Raw genomic sequence first — 13,281 nt, 5'->3', positions numbered from 1 at the left:
TTTCCCACCAGCCCCACCCAAGAGTTCTGGCTCCTCCACACAGCACTTGCAGGTATCTGCCGGGAGGGTTTTGGGCACCCTGGTGGGTGTGTAGTGATCTGGCATTGCGGTCTCAATCCTCATTTCCCTGATGGCTGATCACGATGAGACACTTTTCCATGTTTATTGATGATCTGAATATGCTCTTTTGTGATGTGTCTTTTTAAAAACCTTTATCCATTTTTATGTTTGATCTACTGTTTTCTTATTGAATTGTAGTGATTCTTGATATATTCTAGGTTCCAATTCTTTGTCAGGTCTATGTACTATTAAGATCTTCTCCTGCTCTTTGACATCTGTTCATTCTCCGTGGTGGCTTTTGATGAGCTGACATTTTTCATTCTATTAGGGTCTGACTTATCCATTTTCACCTTTATGATTAGACTTTATGTTTCCTGGTTGATACGGTTTGGCTGTGTCCTCATCCAAATCTCACCTTGATTTGTAACTCCCACATTTCCCATGTGTCGTGGGAGGATCCTAGTGGGAGGTGATTGAATTATGGGGGCCAGTCTTTCCTGCGCTGTTCTCGTGATAGTGAATGAGTTCATGAGATCTGATGGTTCTAAAAAATGGGAGTTTCTCCACACAAGCTCTCTTTTTGCCTGCTGCCAGCCATGTAAGATGTGACTTGCTCTTCCTTGCCTTCTGCCATGATTGTGAGGTCTCCATAGCCATGTGGAACTGTAAGTCCAATAAACCTCTTTGTTTTGTAAATTGCCCAGTCTCAGGTATTTCTTTATCCTGAAGTCAGGAGTTTGAGACCAGCCTGACCAACATGGTAAAACCCCATCTCTAAAATGCAAAAATTATCTGGGTGTGGTGGCGGGCAACTGTAATCCCAGCTACTGAGATTACAGTCTGAGACAGAAGAATTGGTTGAACCCAGGAGGCGGAGGTTGCAGTGAGCTGAGATTGTGGCACTGCACTCCAGCCCAGGCGAGAGAGTGACATTCTGTCTCAAATAAAATAGGTTTATTTACATTTTTAAAGGAGATTTATTTAAGAAACAAAAACACAATGGAACACCTCACAGGCTACTTTACACAATAAAATAGGCAGTAATAACAGACATATTTTTGCAAGCATAGACACTCGGTGATGAGCAGACAAACCGTATTCATAAAGAAATTCCTGAGATAACAGCTGTCATTTGAAAACCCATGAAGGACACCCTACGTCTGGTGACGTGATCAATCAGACACTGATGGGTCAGCACTGCACATGCAGCTGCCCAAAGAAACAAGATCTCGAGAAATTTACCTTTCATAAATTCAGGCATACAAAAAGGACATCTCTTCATTTATTGAGGAAGTTTTGACGATTTTATGTACACACACACACAATGCTTACACATAAAGTCAATGTTGTGATAATCATTTTCATGGAGTCACATTTGTAAAAAATGCATACAACAAATTAGAACTCTCAAAGTCTTTACACAATTTGTACCTCCCATACTGGAAATTATGCAAAGATGAAATACATAGAATAACAAATTGTAAAAAATTACGTTGATAATTAAAAACAACGGGCCTGGGTGTGGTGGCTCACGCCTGTAATCCCAACACTTTGGGAGGCCGAGGTGGGCGGATCACTTGAGGTCAGGAGTTTGAGACCAGCCTGGCCAACATGGTGAAACCCTGTCTCTACTAAAAATACAAAAACAGGAGGCTGAGGCAGGAGAATTGCTTGAACCTGGGAGGCAGAGGGTGCAGTGAACCGAGATCACACCACTGCACTCCAGCCTGGGTGACAGAGTGAGACTCTGTCTCCACAATAATAATAATTTTTAAAAATGGGAAAACAACAACAACAACAACAACAAAAGAAAACTAAAAACTAAAAAGAAAATTCAACATATGACAAAGTGTATTAAAGGGATCTATTACAGGGATAGATTAGAGCAATTGCACGAGATGGTCCAGAAAGGCTGGCGGACTTTCACAACCATTGACTATCTTTGAAGTCTCTCATCTCAACGAATAGTTGCTTCTTATCCTTTAGGACATGACTCTCCTAGAATTTCATCAGCTGGAAGAAATGCCAGTGCAGGCAAATAATGCAGTTTTAAACTGAAGTTTTTGTCACTACCATACTGCCTGGCCAATCCACTTATCTGGATTTTTTTTTTTTTTTTTTTTTTTGCCAAATGCATTGGGCTGAATGGAAAAAAACAAACTTTATTGCTAACACTTGAAATGTGCTTTTAGAAGCCTCGATTGAACCGAATTCCAAATCTGTCATTATGGTTTAGGGATTCAATTAGATGTTAGGGATTTTAGACTTTAGGGATGTTGATCTTTCAGGATTTTGACATTCCGGATCGTGGCTTTTGGGATTGTGTCTTTTGGGGTAATGACCAGCACCAAGCCAGGATAACCTCCCCATCTCAGATCCAAAATCATTTCTGCAAAGTCTCCGTTCCATGTAAGGTCCTAAGTACAGGTTTTAGAGATTAAGAGGTGGGCATTTTGTGGGGGAGGGGGGACATTATTCTGACTCCCAGTCAGTGAAACTGCAAGTGCAGACCACCACGGAGAAGGGAAGCACCTCCACAACCAACCCCCAGGATCGCAGTGCTCTTAACATTTTCAGGCCTGTCCCTCTGGACATTTTTCAGACTGTGTGTGTTTTCAGGAACGGGCCCACACACTTCTGTAACTCGCTGTTATTAAAGCTCACGGCACTCCGGGCATCTGCCACATCACTAAGCATAGACACTTCCCCCACGCTGCCACGAGGCTGCCTGGGGTTCTGCTGGACCAGATTGGAGTAACCAGTCTCCCGCGGGGCCACCAGGCCGTTCCTGACCTTCTGCGCCATGCACAATTACAGGCAGCATGCTCCCAGCCCATCCATGCTCACCCTTCACCTGTGGGACTCCGGTGCCAGCTCATTCCCCAGGACATCTCAGGCCAGCCTCAGTTTCTCTCCATCCTCATTGGGTGATGATGGTCACTGCTGGTCACTGCCGTGGGTGCTCAGGCATGGGAGGAGGGGTGCGGAGTAGCAGCGGCCCTGAGGCAGACCCAGGACCTTGGGGAGCCCTGTTCCCCCTCCACCCCACGACTCCCTCCTTGGCCTCCATGTGCTAGAGCCCCAGGGCAGCCCCCCAGCTTCCCCCACCAGCTCCACCCTGCTATTCCATGGGCACCTCACACCCAACACGTCTAAACCAAATGCTTTCTCCCTCCCGGGCCCTCTTCCCCTGACACCCCCTGAGGTCCACGCCTCTCTCTCTGAACACATCCTGGTGTTCTCTTCCCCTCCCACCACTCCAGTTGCCATCGGGGGTCAGCAGAATAATTCCCCTCACCCAAGATATCCCAGTGCAAATCTCCAGGACCTGTGACTATGTTAGGTTGTGTGGCCAAGGGTCAGAGACACCATGCAGGCATGAAGGCAGCTCACCGGCTGACCTTGGAGGGAGGCCACCTGGATTGGCGGGTGGGCCATGTGATCACAGGGGCCTTCAGTGCGGAGCGAGGGCCAGAAGCAGAGCTCCATCGAAGGGGGACATGGCTGCAGAAGGTCAGGGGACACCCCATGGCCGGCTCTGAGATGGAGGAAGGTTCCCTAGCCCAGGAACGCGAGAGGCTTCCAGGAGCTGGAAAAGGCAGGGAACGGATTCTCCCCTGGAGTCTCCAGGAGGACCCAGCCCTGCCGATGCCTTGACTTCAGCCCACAGGACCTGGATAACCAAGTCCAGTGAGAACCGATCACGTGTCTGGACATTCCCACTGCTGAGGTCCTGGTGATTTGTTGTAGCTGCAAACAGAAGCAGGCCACCTCCACTGTGTGGCTCCCCATGTCTATGTCCAGCCCGGATCTCGCTCTGCAGCTGCAGACACAGGTACTCATTCTCCCTATCATCTCCACGGGGATGCCAAATCACTCAAACTCACACTCCACCCCACCTGGCCACCCCCTTGGGTGCCACACCCAGGGAGCCAAAACCTTAAGGCCTGGCTCAGAGTCCCGAGTGCGGCAGAAGCAAGTGAGCACGTCTGACATCCAGATGGCAACACCGCTGCTCTCGCTTCCCTGTGAGGCCTCGCTCATAGCTCACCCCCGGCTGTGTCCTCCTGCCTGCAGCATGGAGATGGGGTAGCTGGATGCAGCAAACAAGGGCCTTCTCCTGGTGAGAACAGCGACGTGGTGCAGGACTCCAGCGCCGCCCCTCCTGGGTGTGGTGTGGGGGCCTGGGCAAGGACCTGGGTCTCTCCAAGCCTCAGTTTCCTCATCTGTGAAATGGGGACAAACACACCACTGCCAAGAAAACTGTTGGTCCTGACCAGGCCCCTTCAGGGCCACTGCCCCTCCCCGGCAGCTGGGAGTGCCCCCTGCAAGGGAAAGTTGCCCATGGTCAGTGCCGCCCTGGCTCGGAGTTGGGGCAGGGAGCAACTTCTTAGGAAGCACCTCCAATCGCATGAACAAGAATCCCCATCTCAGCTCTGCTTCTAGGGAACCTGGCCCAAGGCTGCCCGCTTCACACAGGGCTGCCCACATGCTCCTGCCTGGGCACCTTACACAGCCACTCACTCGCCACTGCCACTCCGGGGCAGCTGGCATCTTACACATGAGGCCGGAGAGGCTCAGAGGGATCAGTGCCACTTTCTGCAGTGGACTCCCTCCCTCCCTCCCTCCCTCCCCACTCCCTTTTCCCTCCCTCCCTCCATCCTCAGGGCTGCAAAGGAACTCTTTGGTTCCTTCAAAGCCTCAGCGTTGCATTTGCAATGAATGTCCTGATGTTTTTTGGTTACCAGAGAAGAGTTGCAACTACAAAATCTCAGATGCATCTGTGTTCTCTTTTCCAGTGTCCATAGTAACTCCCAGTGTTACTCTGTCATCTGCTCAAGAGAGGGGTGATGGCTGGGCCCTCTCTGGGTCCTGCCAGCTGCCAGCCCTCCAGGGCAACGGCCGGGATGGTGCATGAGGCTGGGCTGGTCAGTGGCACTGCTGAGAAGAGGAAGGGGCCCCAAAGGAGGCGGCGGGAGGAGGAGGAGGAGGAAGGCAGCCAAGGACACAGAAGAGACACTTGCTCGGACAGCGACGTTCTCCCTCTTCACAGGTGAGCATCTGTAAAGGAAGGGAAGGGTCTCACCCCAAACCCAACAGACCAAAGCCTTGGGATGTATCAGCAAACACGGGGTTGTGTTTCTGTGTCTGTAGGCTCATGGGAGGTGCAGAAGCCAGCACCTCACACTCATGGGGGATCTGCAGCCCAAGGCACCGCAACCCCATGGCCACAGTCAGTCAGCCAGACCCCGGCCATGAAGGCTGAGGATGGGGTCCCTTCCATCCAGTCCCACGGACACTTCCGAATGTCTGCACCACTCAGAGGTGACTCTGAGCAGACATCAGGTTCAACTCCACAGCCCAGCAGAGGGGGCGAGGTGGCCAGGCCTGGCTGGGGGTCACTTGGGGAGGGGGCTTGGAGATTCCCATGGGCTCCCCAGGCCCAACCAATAACCCACACAACAGACACAACCCATGGCACCCAGACCCACCCGCAGGGCCCCGGCAGGCCAAGCTCCAGCTGCAGCCCCTGCTAATAACAAGGTCACGTCCTGAAATCCCTCCTCACCCTCCCACAGCCATACGAAATTGCCCAGGGGCTGCCTCGGGACCCCACACAGAAACCTGAGCTGTAAAACTTGCCAGATGTGAGGCTGGGTGTAGTGTCTCATGCCTGTAATCCCAGCACTCTGGGAGGCCGAGGCAGGCAGATCACCTGAGGTCAGGAGTTCGAGACCAGTCTGGCCAACATGGTGAAACCCCATCTCTACTACAAATACAAAAATTAGCTGGGCATGGTGGTGGGCACCTGTAATCTCAGCTACTCGGGAGGCTGAGGCAGGAGAATCACTTGAACCTGGGAGCTGGAGGTTGCAGTGAGCCAAGATTGCACCGTCACGCTCCAGCCTGGGCGACAAAAGCGAAACTCCATTTCAAAACAAAACAAAACAAAACAAATCAAAGCAAAAACTGCCAGATGTGAGGCCACACCTAAGCTTCCCAGGGGGCCTGGGCTTTCTGGGCTCAAGGCTCTGCCTGCTGCCGGATCCGTCACTAGGGGACAGGGCAGGGGTGAAGGAGCGGGGGCCGGAACACGCTGTGTCTCCTCAAGTTTTTCCTGGACTCCTGTCTGTACATGGAGTGACAGCCCTGCCTCCAGGTGACGAGGGGCAGGACCCAGGATCCCAGCATGCTTGCTTGTTTGAATGCTTTTTGGATGCAAGTAACAGAAATGAATTCTGGCTTCAGCCAGGAAAGAAGAAAACAGAAAGAAGGAGAAAGAGGAGAAAGGAAAGGAGGGAAAAGGGGAAAGAAAGGGGAGGGAGATGGCAGGATGGTCCCAGAACCCACAGGCAAGGATGCACGCTGAGCTCCGGAACGCCCAGAGCAGGCGCTGGGGGAGGATGGGAGTGCTTCCGGCACGCAGCCTCCCCTCCCGGGGTTTTCAGCCACGTCCCTCTGGGTACAGTGTTACTCAGCAGAATAATTCACTGCCAAGCGATTCTGGGCTTCTAAACTATCAGCCAGCCCCTCAAATAGACTTGTCCTTCTTCGTTCACTTCCCCAATGTGGACACGCCCTGGCCTCGCCTGGTCGGGGGCCCCCATGGTGTGAGCACGTTCTCTGCTGTGCCCACATAGGCCAGGGCTGAGGTGGAGAGAAAGAGCCCCCAGTGCCTGCTCGGAGCCGGCCACACTTCTGCAGGGAACACAGCTCCATCCAGCTGTGGGGGCTGAGCTGGGAAGCCCTGAAAGGTGCCTGCTGGCCTCCAGGCCCAGGCCAGGTGGGAACCTGCTGTGGTCGCAGGCCTCCTTGACCCTTCAGGCAGCAGCTGACTCCCTGTCCACAGCCAGCTGCGTTCCAGTGGGGAAGTTCCATCCCAGGCCTGTCTGATGACAATTCCACAATTCCACCCACGCTGCCTCCAGGAAGCTCTGCTGATGAGGTTCCCGTGGCCCTGCCTGTTGCAGGCGGCTGACCGAGGGCCAGCAGCCCAGCCAGCCCAGCTCACCAGGCAGCCAGCCCAGCTCACCAGGCAGCATTTCTCACTTGGAGCACGGGAGAGCTGGAGTTGTTTTTATATTTGTGCCAAGAAATGGCTCCAAGCACTGCAGACGTGGGCTCTGGCAGAGCCTCCAACAGGGCAGGCCACGCGGGGCCAGCAGCCTCCTTCCGCCCAGGGGCTGGCCCAGGAGGTGAGAATTCCACAGAGGAAGTGCACACGTAGCACTTGGCCCGCTCCCCCTGGGGCAGAGCCATCACCTCCCAGCCCGAGAGGACCCCAGGCTGAGGGGGGAAGGGGCTGCCCAGGTCACACAGGGACCCTGGAATGCGGCAGAGCCCAGCACCAAAGGTTAAGTGAGGCCAAATCAGCACTGAGCGTGGAGTGGTGCCCGGGCTGGAAGGACAGTCACTACCTCCCACCCCAGCAGGCGGCTGAGGGCTTCTTTGTTTTTGGTGGAGTCAGGATCTGGCTAAACAGACTGTTAAAGAAATGCGGAATTCCAGTCCATGCCGTTTTCTGGGTAACAGAGGGTTTAGGAGAAATCCCTTCTGCTCCACTTCTGTTGAAAATATTTCTGCACTCCAAGCGCCCTCAGCAGTGTCAGCAGGGCACAGCCCCTCAGCAGCTTGTGACACCCACGTGCCCTGGTCTCAAGGAGGTCCCCAGACATTGCACTGAGCACCAGGTCTCCTTGTGAACGTCCCCATGAGAGCAGGGAGTGCCCCTTCTCTAGCTGGTGTCCCATGTCCTCATCAGGAGCACATACTCAGGGCCACACAGCCCTCGTCCCCAACTATGGTGCTGTGATTTGCTGTGTGTATTCGTCCATTTTCACACTGCTGTGAAGAAATACCCAAGGCTGGATAATTTATAAAGCAAAGACGTTTACTTGACTCACAGTTCCACATGGTTGGGGAGGCCTCAGGAAACTTACAATCATGGTGGAAGGGGAAGCAGGCACATCTCACATGGTGGCAGGAGACAGAAGTGCAAGAAGGAGGAAGAGCCCCTTACAAAACCATCAAACCTCATGAGAACTCCCTCACTATCACCAGAACAGCATGGGGGAAACCGCCCCCGTGATCCAATCACCTTCTACCAGGTTCTTCCCTCAACACCTGCAGATTACAATTCAAGATGAGATTTGGGTGGGGACACAGAGCCCAACCATATCAATGGCCTTGAGCAAGTGTCTCAGACTCTCTGTCTCTGCTTCCTCATCTGAATGAGAGGGTGACAGTGAGGACTCCCATCTCTTAGGGTTGCATGGGCATGAAACAGTGCAGCTAGTGCAGCGGAGGGCAGGCACATTTGCTGCTCCCCTTCCCCCACAGGGCGTAACTCGTGCCCCCCACACCGGCTCCCTGTCCAGGGCCACGGAGGAACCCTGGGGATCTCCATCCACCCTACCACGTCTTGCAGATGAGGATGCCCAGGCTGCAGAGGTGCTGGGAGGTCAAGGTGGCAGAGCTGGGGCTGAGTGCTGGCCTCCCAGGGCAGGAGGCTCCTCCTGCGCCCTTGAGCCTGGAGCACCCTCCCTGCATCTGGCCTCAGTGCATCTGACTTCCCACAGGCAGAGATGCCACCTCCTCAGGGGCTGCAGGCTCCTGTTTGCAGATGGAAGATGCAGCTCTGAGGGGTGAGGAGTCACAGCCGGAGCAGCACCCAGTCAGAAGCCTGCTCCAGCCACAGTTTCTGCCACCTCTGTCCTATCTCTCCTTTGAAAGGTGGGGGACAGGGACCTAGAGAGGCTGCCAGGGCCCTCAGTGTAGCACCGCCTCTTCCTGAGAGGTCACGCAGCCAGGAGAAAGGACAGATCAGCTGTTGTTGGTGGAGGGAGTGGGACATGGAGGGGGCATTCCTCTGCGGTTGGGGGCAGCACGCAGGGGAGGGTGGGTAGAGCAGAAGGTGAGTAATGACCAGAATCAGCAGGACCCAGACCAGGAGGCTGGGGGAAGCAGTAGATACAGCAACAGGTACCCTGCGGGGGCCTATTCAGAATCCAGAGAGGTGGCATTCAGCCCCAGGGAGCTCAGGGACTGGGGTGGTGAGGCACAGGGGGCTGGCACTGGCAGGGCAGGGCTGCCACCATGGAGTGCAGTTTGCAGGTGTGGCCAGGGTGCCTGGATTGTGACAGGGGCAAGAGCAAGGGTTTGGAGCAGACCCTTGAGACCCCAGGAAGAGCTCTGCCAAGCCTCAGTGCCCTCTTCCCCACAGGGAGGAAGAAGGGAACTTCCTCCCGGGTGGAAGAGATGAGCTATTGCAGGTGGATACAGACTCGGCGCAGGTCCACACCCAAGGGATGGCAGGACCTGCGCACACTACGGACTCGGCGCAGGTCCACACCCAAGGATTGGCAGGACCTGCGCACACTACGGACTCGGCGCAGGTCCACACCCAAGGATTGGCAGGACCTGCGCACACTACGGACTCGGCGCAGGTCCACACCCAAGGAATGGCAGGACCTGCGCACACTACGGACTCGGCGCAGGTCCACACCCAAGAAATGGCACGACCTGCGCACACTACGGACTCGGCGCAGGTCCACACCCAAGGATTGGCACGACCTGCGCACACTACGGACTCGGCGCAGGTCCACACCCAAGGGATGGCAGGACCTGCGCACACTACGGACTCGGCGCAGGTCCACACCCAAGGGATGGCAGGACCTGCGCACACTACGGACTCGGCGCAGGTCCACACCCAAGGGATGGCAGGACCTGCGCACACTACAGACTCGGCGCAGGTCCACACCCAAGGAATGGCAGGAGCTCCGTACACGCTGGGGGTCAGCATGGAGCCCAGGTCTGGACACAATGAGTGGGGCGGGGCAGGAGCTGCTGGCTGAAAAGCTGGAGCTGGCACAGCTCCAGGGGAGGAGGGCAGCAGCGCAGGCCCGGGAGGAAGAGGGAAGGCAGTAAAGCTGGCGCGGGTACCTGGCGGGGAAGGGAGCAGGCACGGGCAGAGGGGATTCCCTGCCTTAGTGAATGGGGGCCATTGCTCAGCCCTGCAGGAGCTGCAGGAGACTCAGGTGGGCCATGGGGAAAGCCGAGGAGGTGGGGACATGAGCAGCATGGAAACGGCGCTGAATGTCAGGCTGAGGGGCTTACACCACGCCATGTCCATTCCATGCAGTGCAGACCCCTGATGCAGCCCCTGCCCCGCCCTGAGACCCTCCCAGCAGCCACCACCAAGATGCCCACCAACCTCAGAGGCTCAGAGGCTGGAGGGGGAGCAGGAGAGAGCAGGTGTGGACGGGTGCGGGGACTGCAGAGGGCACCACAGGCTCGGGAGCCTCGGGGGAGATGCTCTGTCCCATAGCTTGGGAGCGAGGCCAGGACAGGCTGAGGTTTGCAAGCCTTGGCACCGAGGTGCGTGTGAGGGCTTGCTGGAGACGAAGCTAGCCAGGAGGATAAGAACAAGAGGGGCTCAGAGCCTCTCGGAACTCCAACATTTAGGAGGGTGAAGGGGAAGCAACCAGGGCATTGAAGAACAGCCAGAGATGCGGGGACATAGGACTGAACTGGGAGCCAGGGCCCAGGCCAAAGCAAGAGAAGAGGAAGCTTCTGGAGGGGAATTCTTTTCCCAAGAGAAGCCCTGTGTCCACGTGACCCCCGTTGATGGCAGGAACCCTGTGTGGGCATCGGGGTGGAAAGTTCTCTGCACCTTACTGGGTGCTGACTCTTTGCTGTGTTCTCTGAGGTATGTGGCCCAGGAGCTCCACCAAACCCTCCATCCGGGTGGCTGCCTGAGATCATTCTGCAGGCTGGGGCCACAACAGAGGCCACCTCTGGGACCGAGTGCTGTGTCCCTTGCTGGTGGGTGCATGGCCCTGTGCACACTGTCAGCCCAGTGTCCTCCACACCGGGGTCCGGATTCCCACGTGGGTGATTCTCTTGCTTTAGGCTGCTTCCCCGGGGCAGATGCTTGAGCCGGTCCGACTGCTGCAGCCACAGCCTAGGGTCTGCTGGGATAGAGTGCCGCCCTTTCCGGGGCTGTAGGGGACAGCTTGCCTTGCAAGGTGAATGGAGTAGACCCTCAAGGGTGTGTGTGCAGAGCGGGAGAACACCCCTAAATGCGGCTCCTGCAGCCTGGGGAAGGGGACGGGTTTCTTTGGCTGAGAATTGTCCAGGAACCCCAGCCAAGTCCAAGTCCTCCCTCTACAGATAAGGAAGCAGAGACCCAGTGGGAAAGCAGCCCAGGGTCACAGCCAGAAACCAAACCTTGGCCTCTGCCTCTCATGTGGGAGGTGAGGGGTGGGGAACGCCCCCTCAACCCATGACATTACCTCATCCCGATGGTATTCAAGCCTGTGCTGAGTCTGTGTGTGCCTGTGTCTGTTGTGTGTTCAAGGGTGAAGAAGAAGTGGTCTTGGGCCAATCCAGAGAGTGGTGGGCAGACCCTGTAGTGGCCCATGTTCCCCACCTCCTGGCACTGACACCTTTGATTAATCTCCCCTGAGTGTAAGCCGGATCTGGGAGCTGGGAGCTGGGACCTGGGACCTGCGTCTCACCAATAGCATCCACCAAGGCAATGGCACTGCTTCCTTGACAGCCCTGAATAAGATCATAACTGGTTGTGCTGCTGTGTGTGAGCTGGCCCTGGGAGAGGGCCCTGTGGCCAGGAAAAATCAACCCCACTTTGCCAAGGAGGAAACTGAGGCACAAGAAGTCTCTGGCCAACAGCCTGCAAGGAATCGAATACTGCCAACATCCTGGTGAGTGTGGATGCAGAGCCTGCCCCAGCCGAGCCTCAGCTGAGACCACCACCCTGGCTGGTACCGTGATTGCAGCGTGATGTGACCCTGAGCAGGGAACCTTGCTAAGCTGCACTCACACTTCAGACTCACTGCACCATGAGATAAATATGTGTCCTTGAAACCACTAAGTTCGTTGTAGTTTTTTAAGCAGCTGAAGATTAGAAATATTCAGAAGCTTCCTCTCCCTCCACCTGACCCCTTGCTTCATCAGAGGATTGCAGATGTGGTCGACAAACACCAACAGGAAGCAGGCAGGGCAGGGCGTCTATTTCATGGCGGCTGCCTGTCCTGAGGACCATTCCCATGGATGCACTCAGGGCAGTTTCTGGAGTCATTCCTGGCAGAGTATTCTGAAAACACACCCATTAACCTTCAGGGCTGATATCAAAAGAAGCCCTCGTTTTATGGGTCAGAACCATTTTGGAGAATGTCACGTTATGACTCACAGAACCAAATTTATTCTCCCTCTTTGAACAAAACAATCAATAGCCCTTCTGTAAAATTCAGCTGCTGCTCAGAGGACCAGTTGTGTGTCTCCTCCTGGGAGAGGGGTTACTTCCCCAGGGACCCGGGAAGAGGTGAGAAGCCAGCTGTCCCCAGAGTGGCACCAGTCTTCTCAACAGAGAGATGTGGGCAGGGGTCAGGACCAAGAGCAACTTCTGGAACCTTCCAGGCAGCCTTCTGGTTTTTGGATGGAGAGGCTGGGGCCCAGAAAGGACAGGGGTTGCTGAGCTCACAGCAGATAGCAGCAGAGCCCGTGAGACTCCAGGCGCTGAGGGCCCCAACTGAGCACCTCCCAGCTAGCTCCCCATAAGAAGGAAGAAGGGAAGAAGGGGAAAGGAAAAGGGAAAGGGGCAAAGAGGGAGAGGAAGAGTCCAAAAGCATCTCAAATAGCAAAGGAATGTCCCATCTGCCGGAGCCTGGTGAGAAGGCCCTTGTGTGAAATCGCTAACCCTCACTGAGTTCTCACAGTGGCCAAGCGCCCGCTAAAGCTGTTAGGCTCCAAATGTACTCAACCTTCTCAACAATCCTCTGCCAAGATTATCCTCATCCCCGTTTTTCCCAGGAGGAAACTGAGGCACAGGAAGTTGAGTGACTTCCCCAAGATTGCAAGTTTTTGAGGCAGAGCTGGAATTTGAACCCAGGACATCCGGTCCCAGAGCTCATGCTGCTATTAATAGCAGCAGCCTACATACCATCTCTCAGACTTCGAACTGCAGGGGCCAACTGGGGGTGGGGTCTCTCCTGCCCCACATCCCCGGATGGACCAGGGCTCCCCTCAGGCCACCTGCCAGCTCCACCACAGGCCACCTCCCGCCCTGCACATGCACAAGCCATCGCCTCTGCTGTCACTCTATCCCCAGCACATGGAATTGCCGGCCATGCAGTAGGCACTCAATTGGATCCACTGAGCAGTGGCACGGCCACCTGCCCCACAGCTGGGGGCCTGGCAGGG

General features: G+C 55.3%; 1 protein-coding gene and 2 long non-coding RNA genes across 3 annotated transcripts in view; 1 reads left to right on the top strand and 2 right to left on the bottom strand.

Annotated features, from left to right (window-relative positions):
* Window positions 1–1,029: 1,029 nt before the first annotated feature.
* Window positions 1,030–4,648, bottom strand: LOC129397676 (uncharacterized). The gene is made up of 3 exons (XR_008625296.2): window positions 4,112–4,648; window positions 2,908–3,649; window positions 1,030–2,073 (listed from the first exon to the last, which is right to left on the bottom strand). It is a non-coding gene; the product is annotated as an uncharacterized LOC129397676 (long non-coding RNA).
* Window positions 4,649–4,787: 139 nt separating this feature from the next.
* TRMT44 (tRNA methyltransferase 44 homolog) overlaps window positions 4,788–13,281 on the bottom strand; it is a 68,034-nt gene continuing 59,540 nt past the window's right edge. The window contains exon 11 of the mRNA XM_034951963.3: window positions 4,788–5,121. Within this exon, the coding sequence (XP_034807854.3) occupies window positions 5,108–5,121 (14 nt within the window). The 3' untranslated portion in view covers window positions 4,788–5,107. The remainder of the gene's footprint in view (window positions 5,122–13,281) is intronic.
* LOC134730252 (uncharacterized) lies at window positions 9,678–11,946 on the top strand. The gene is made up of 2 exons (XR_010111908.1): window positions 9,678–9,871; window positions 11,420–11,946. It is a non-coding gene; the product is annotated as an uncharacterized LOC134730252 (long non-coding RNA).

The sequence above is a fragment of the Pan paniscus genome, chromosome 3 (assembly GCF_029289425.2).
Source record: "Pan paniscus chromosome 3, NHGRI_mPanPan1-v2.0_pri, whole genome shotgun sequence".
Lineage (NCBI taxonomy): Eukaryota > Metazoa > Chordata > Mammalia > Primates > Hominidae > Pan > Pan paniscus.
The sequence above is the reverse complement of the archived record's forward strand: the minus strand, read 5'-3'. Positions and strand labels throughout refer to the sequence as shown.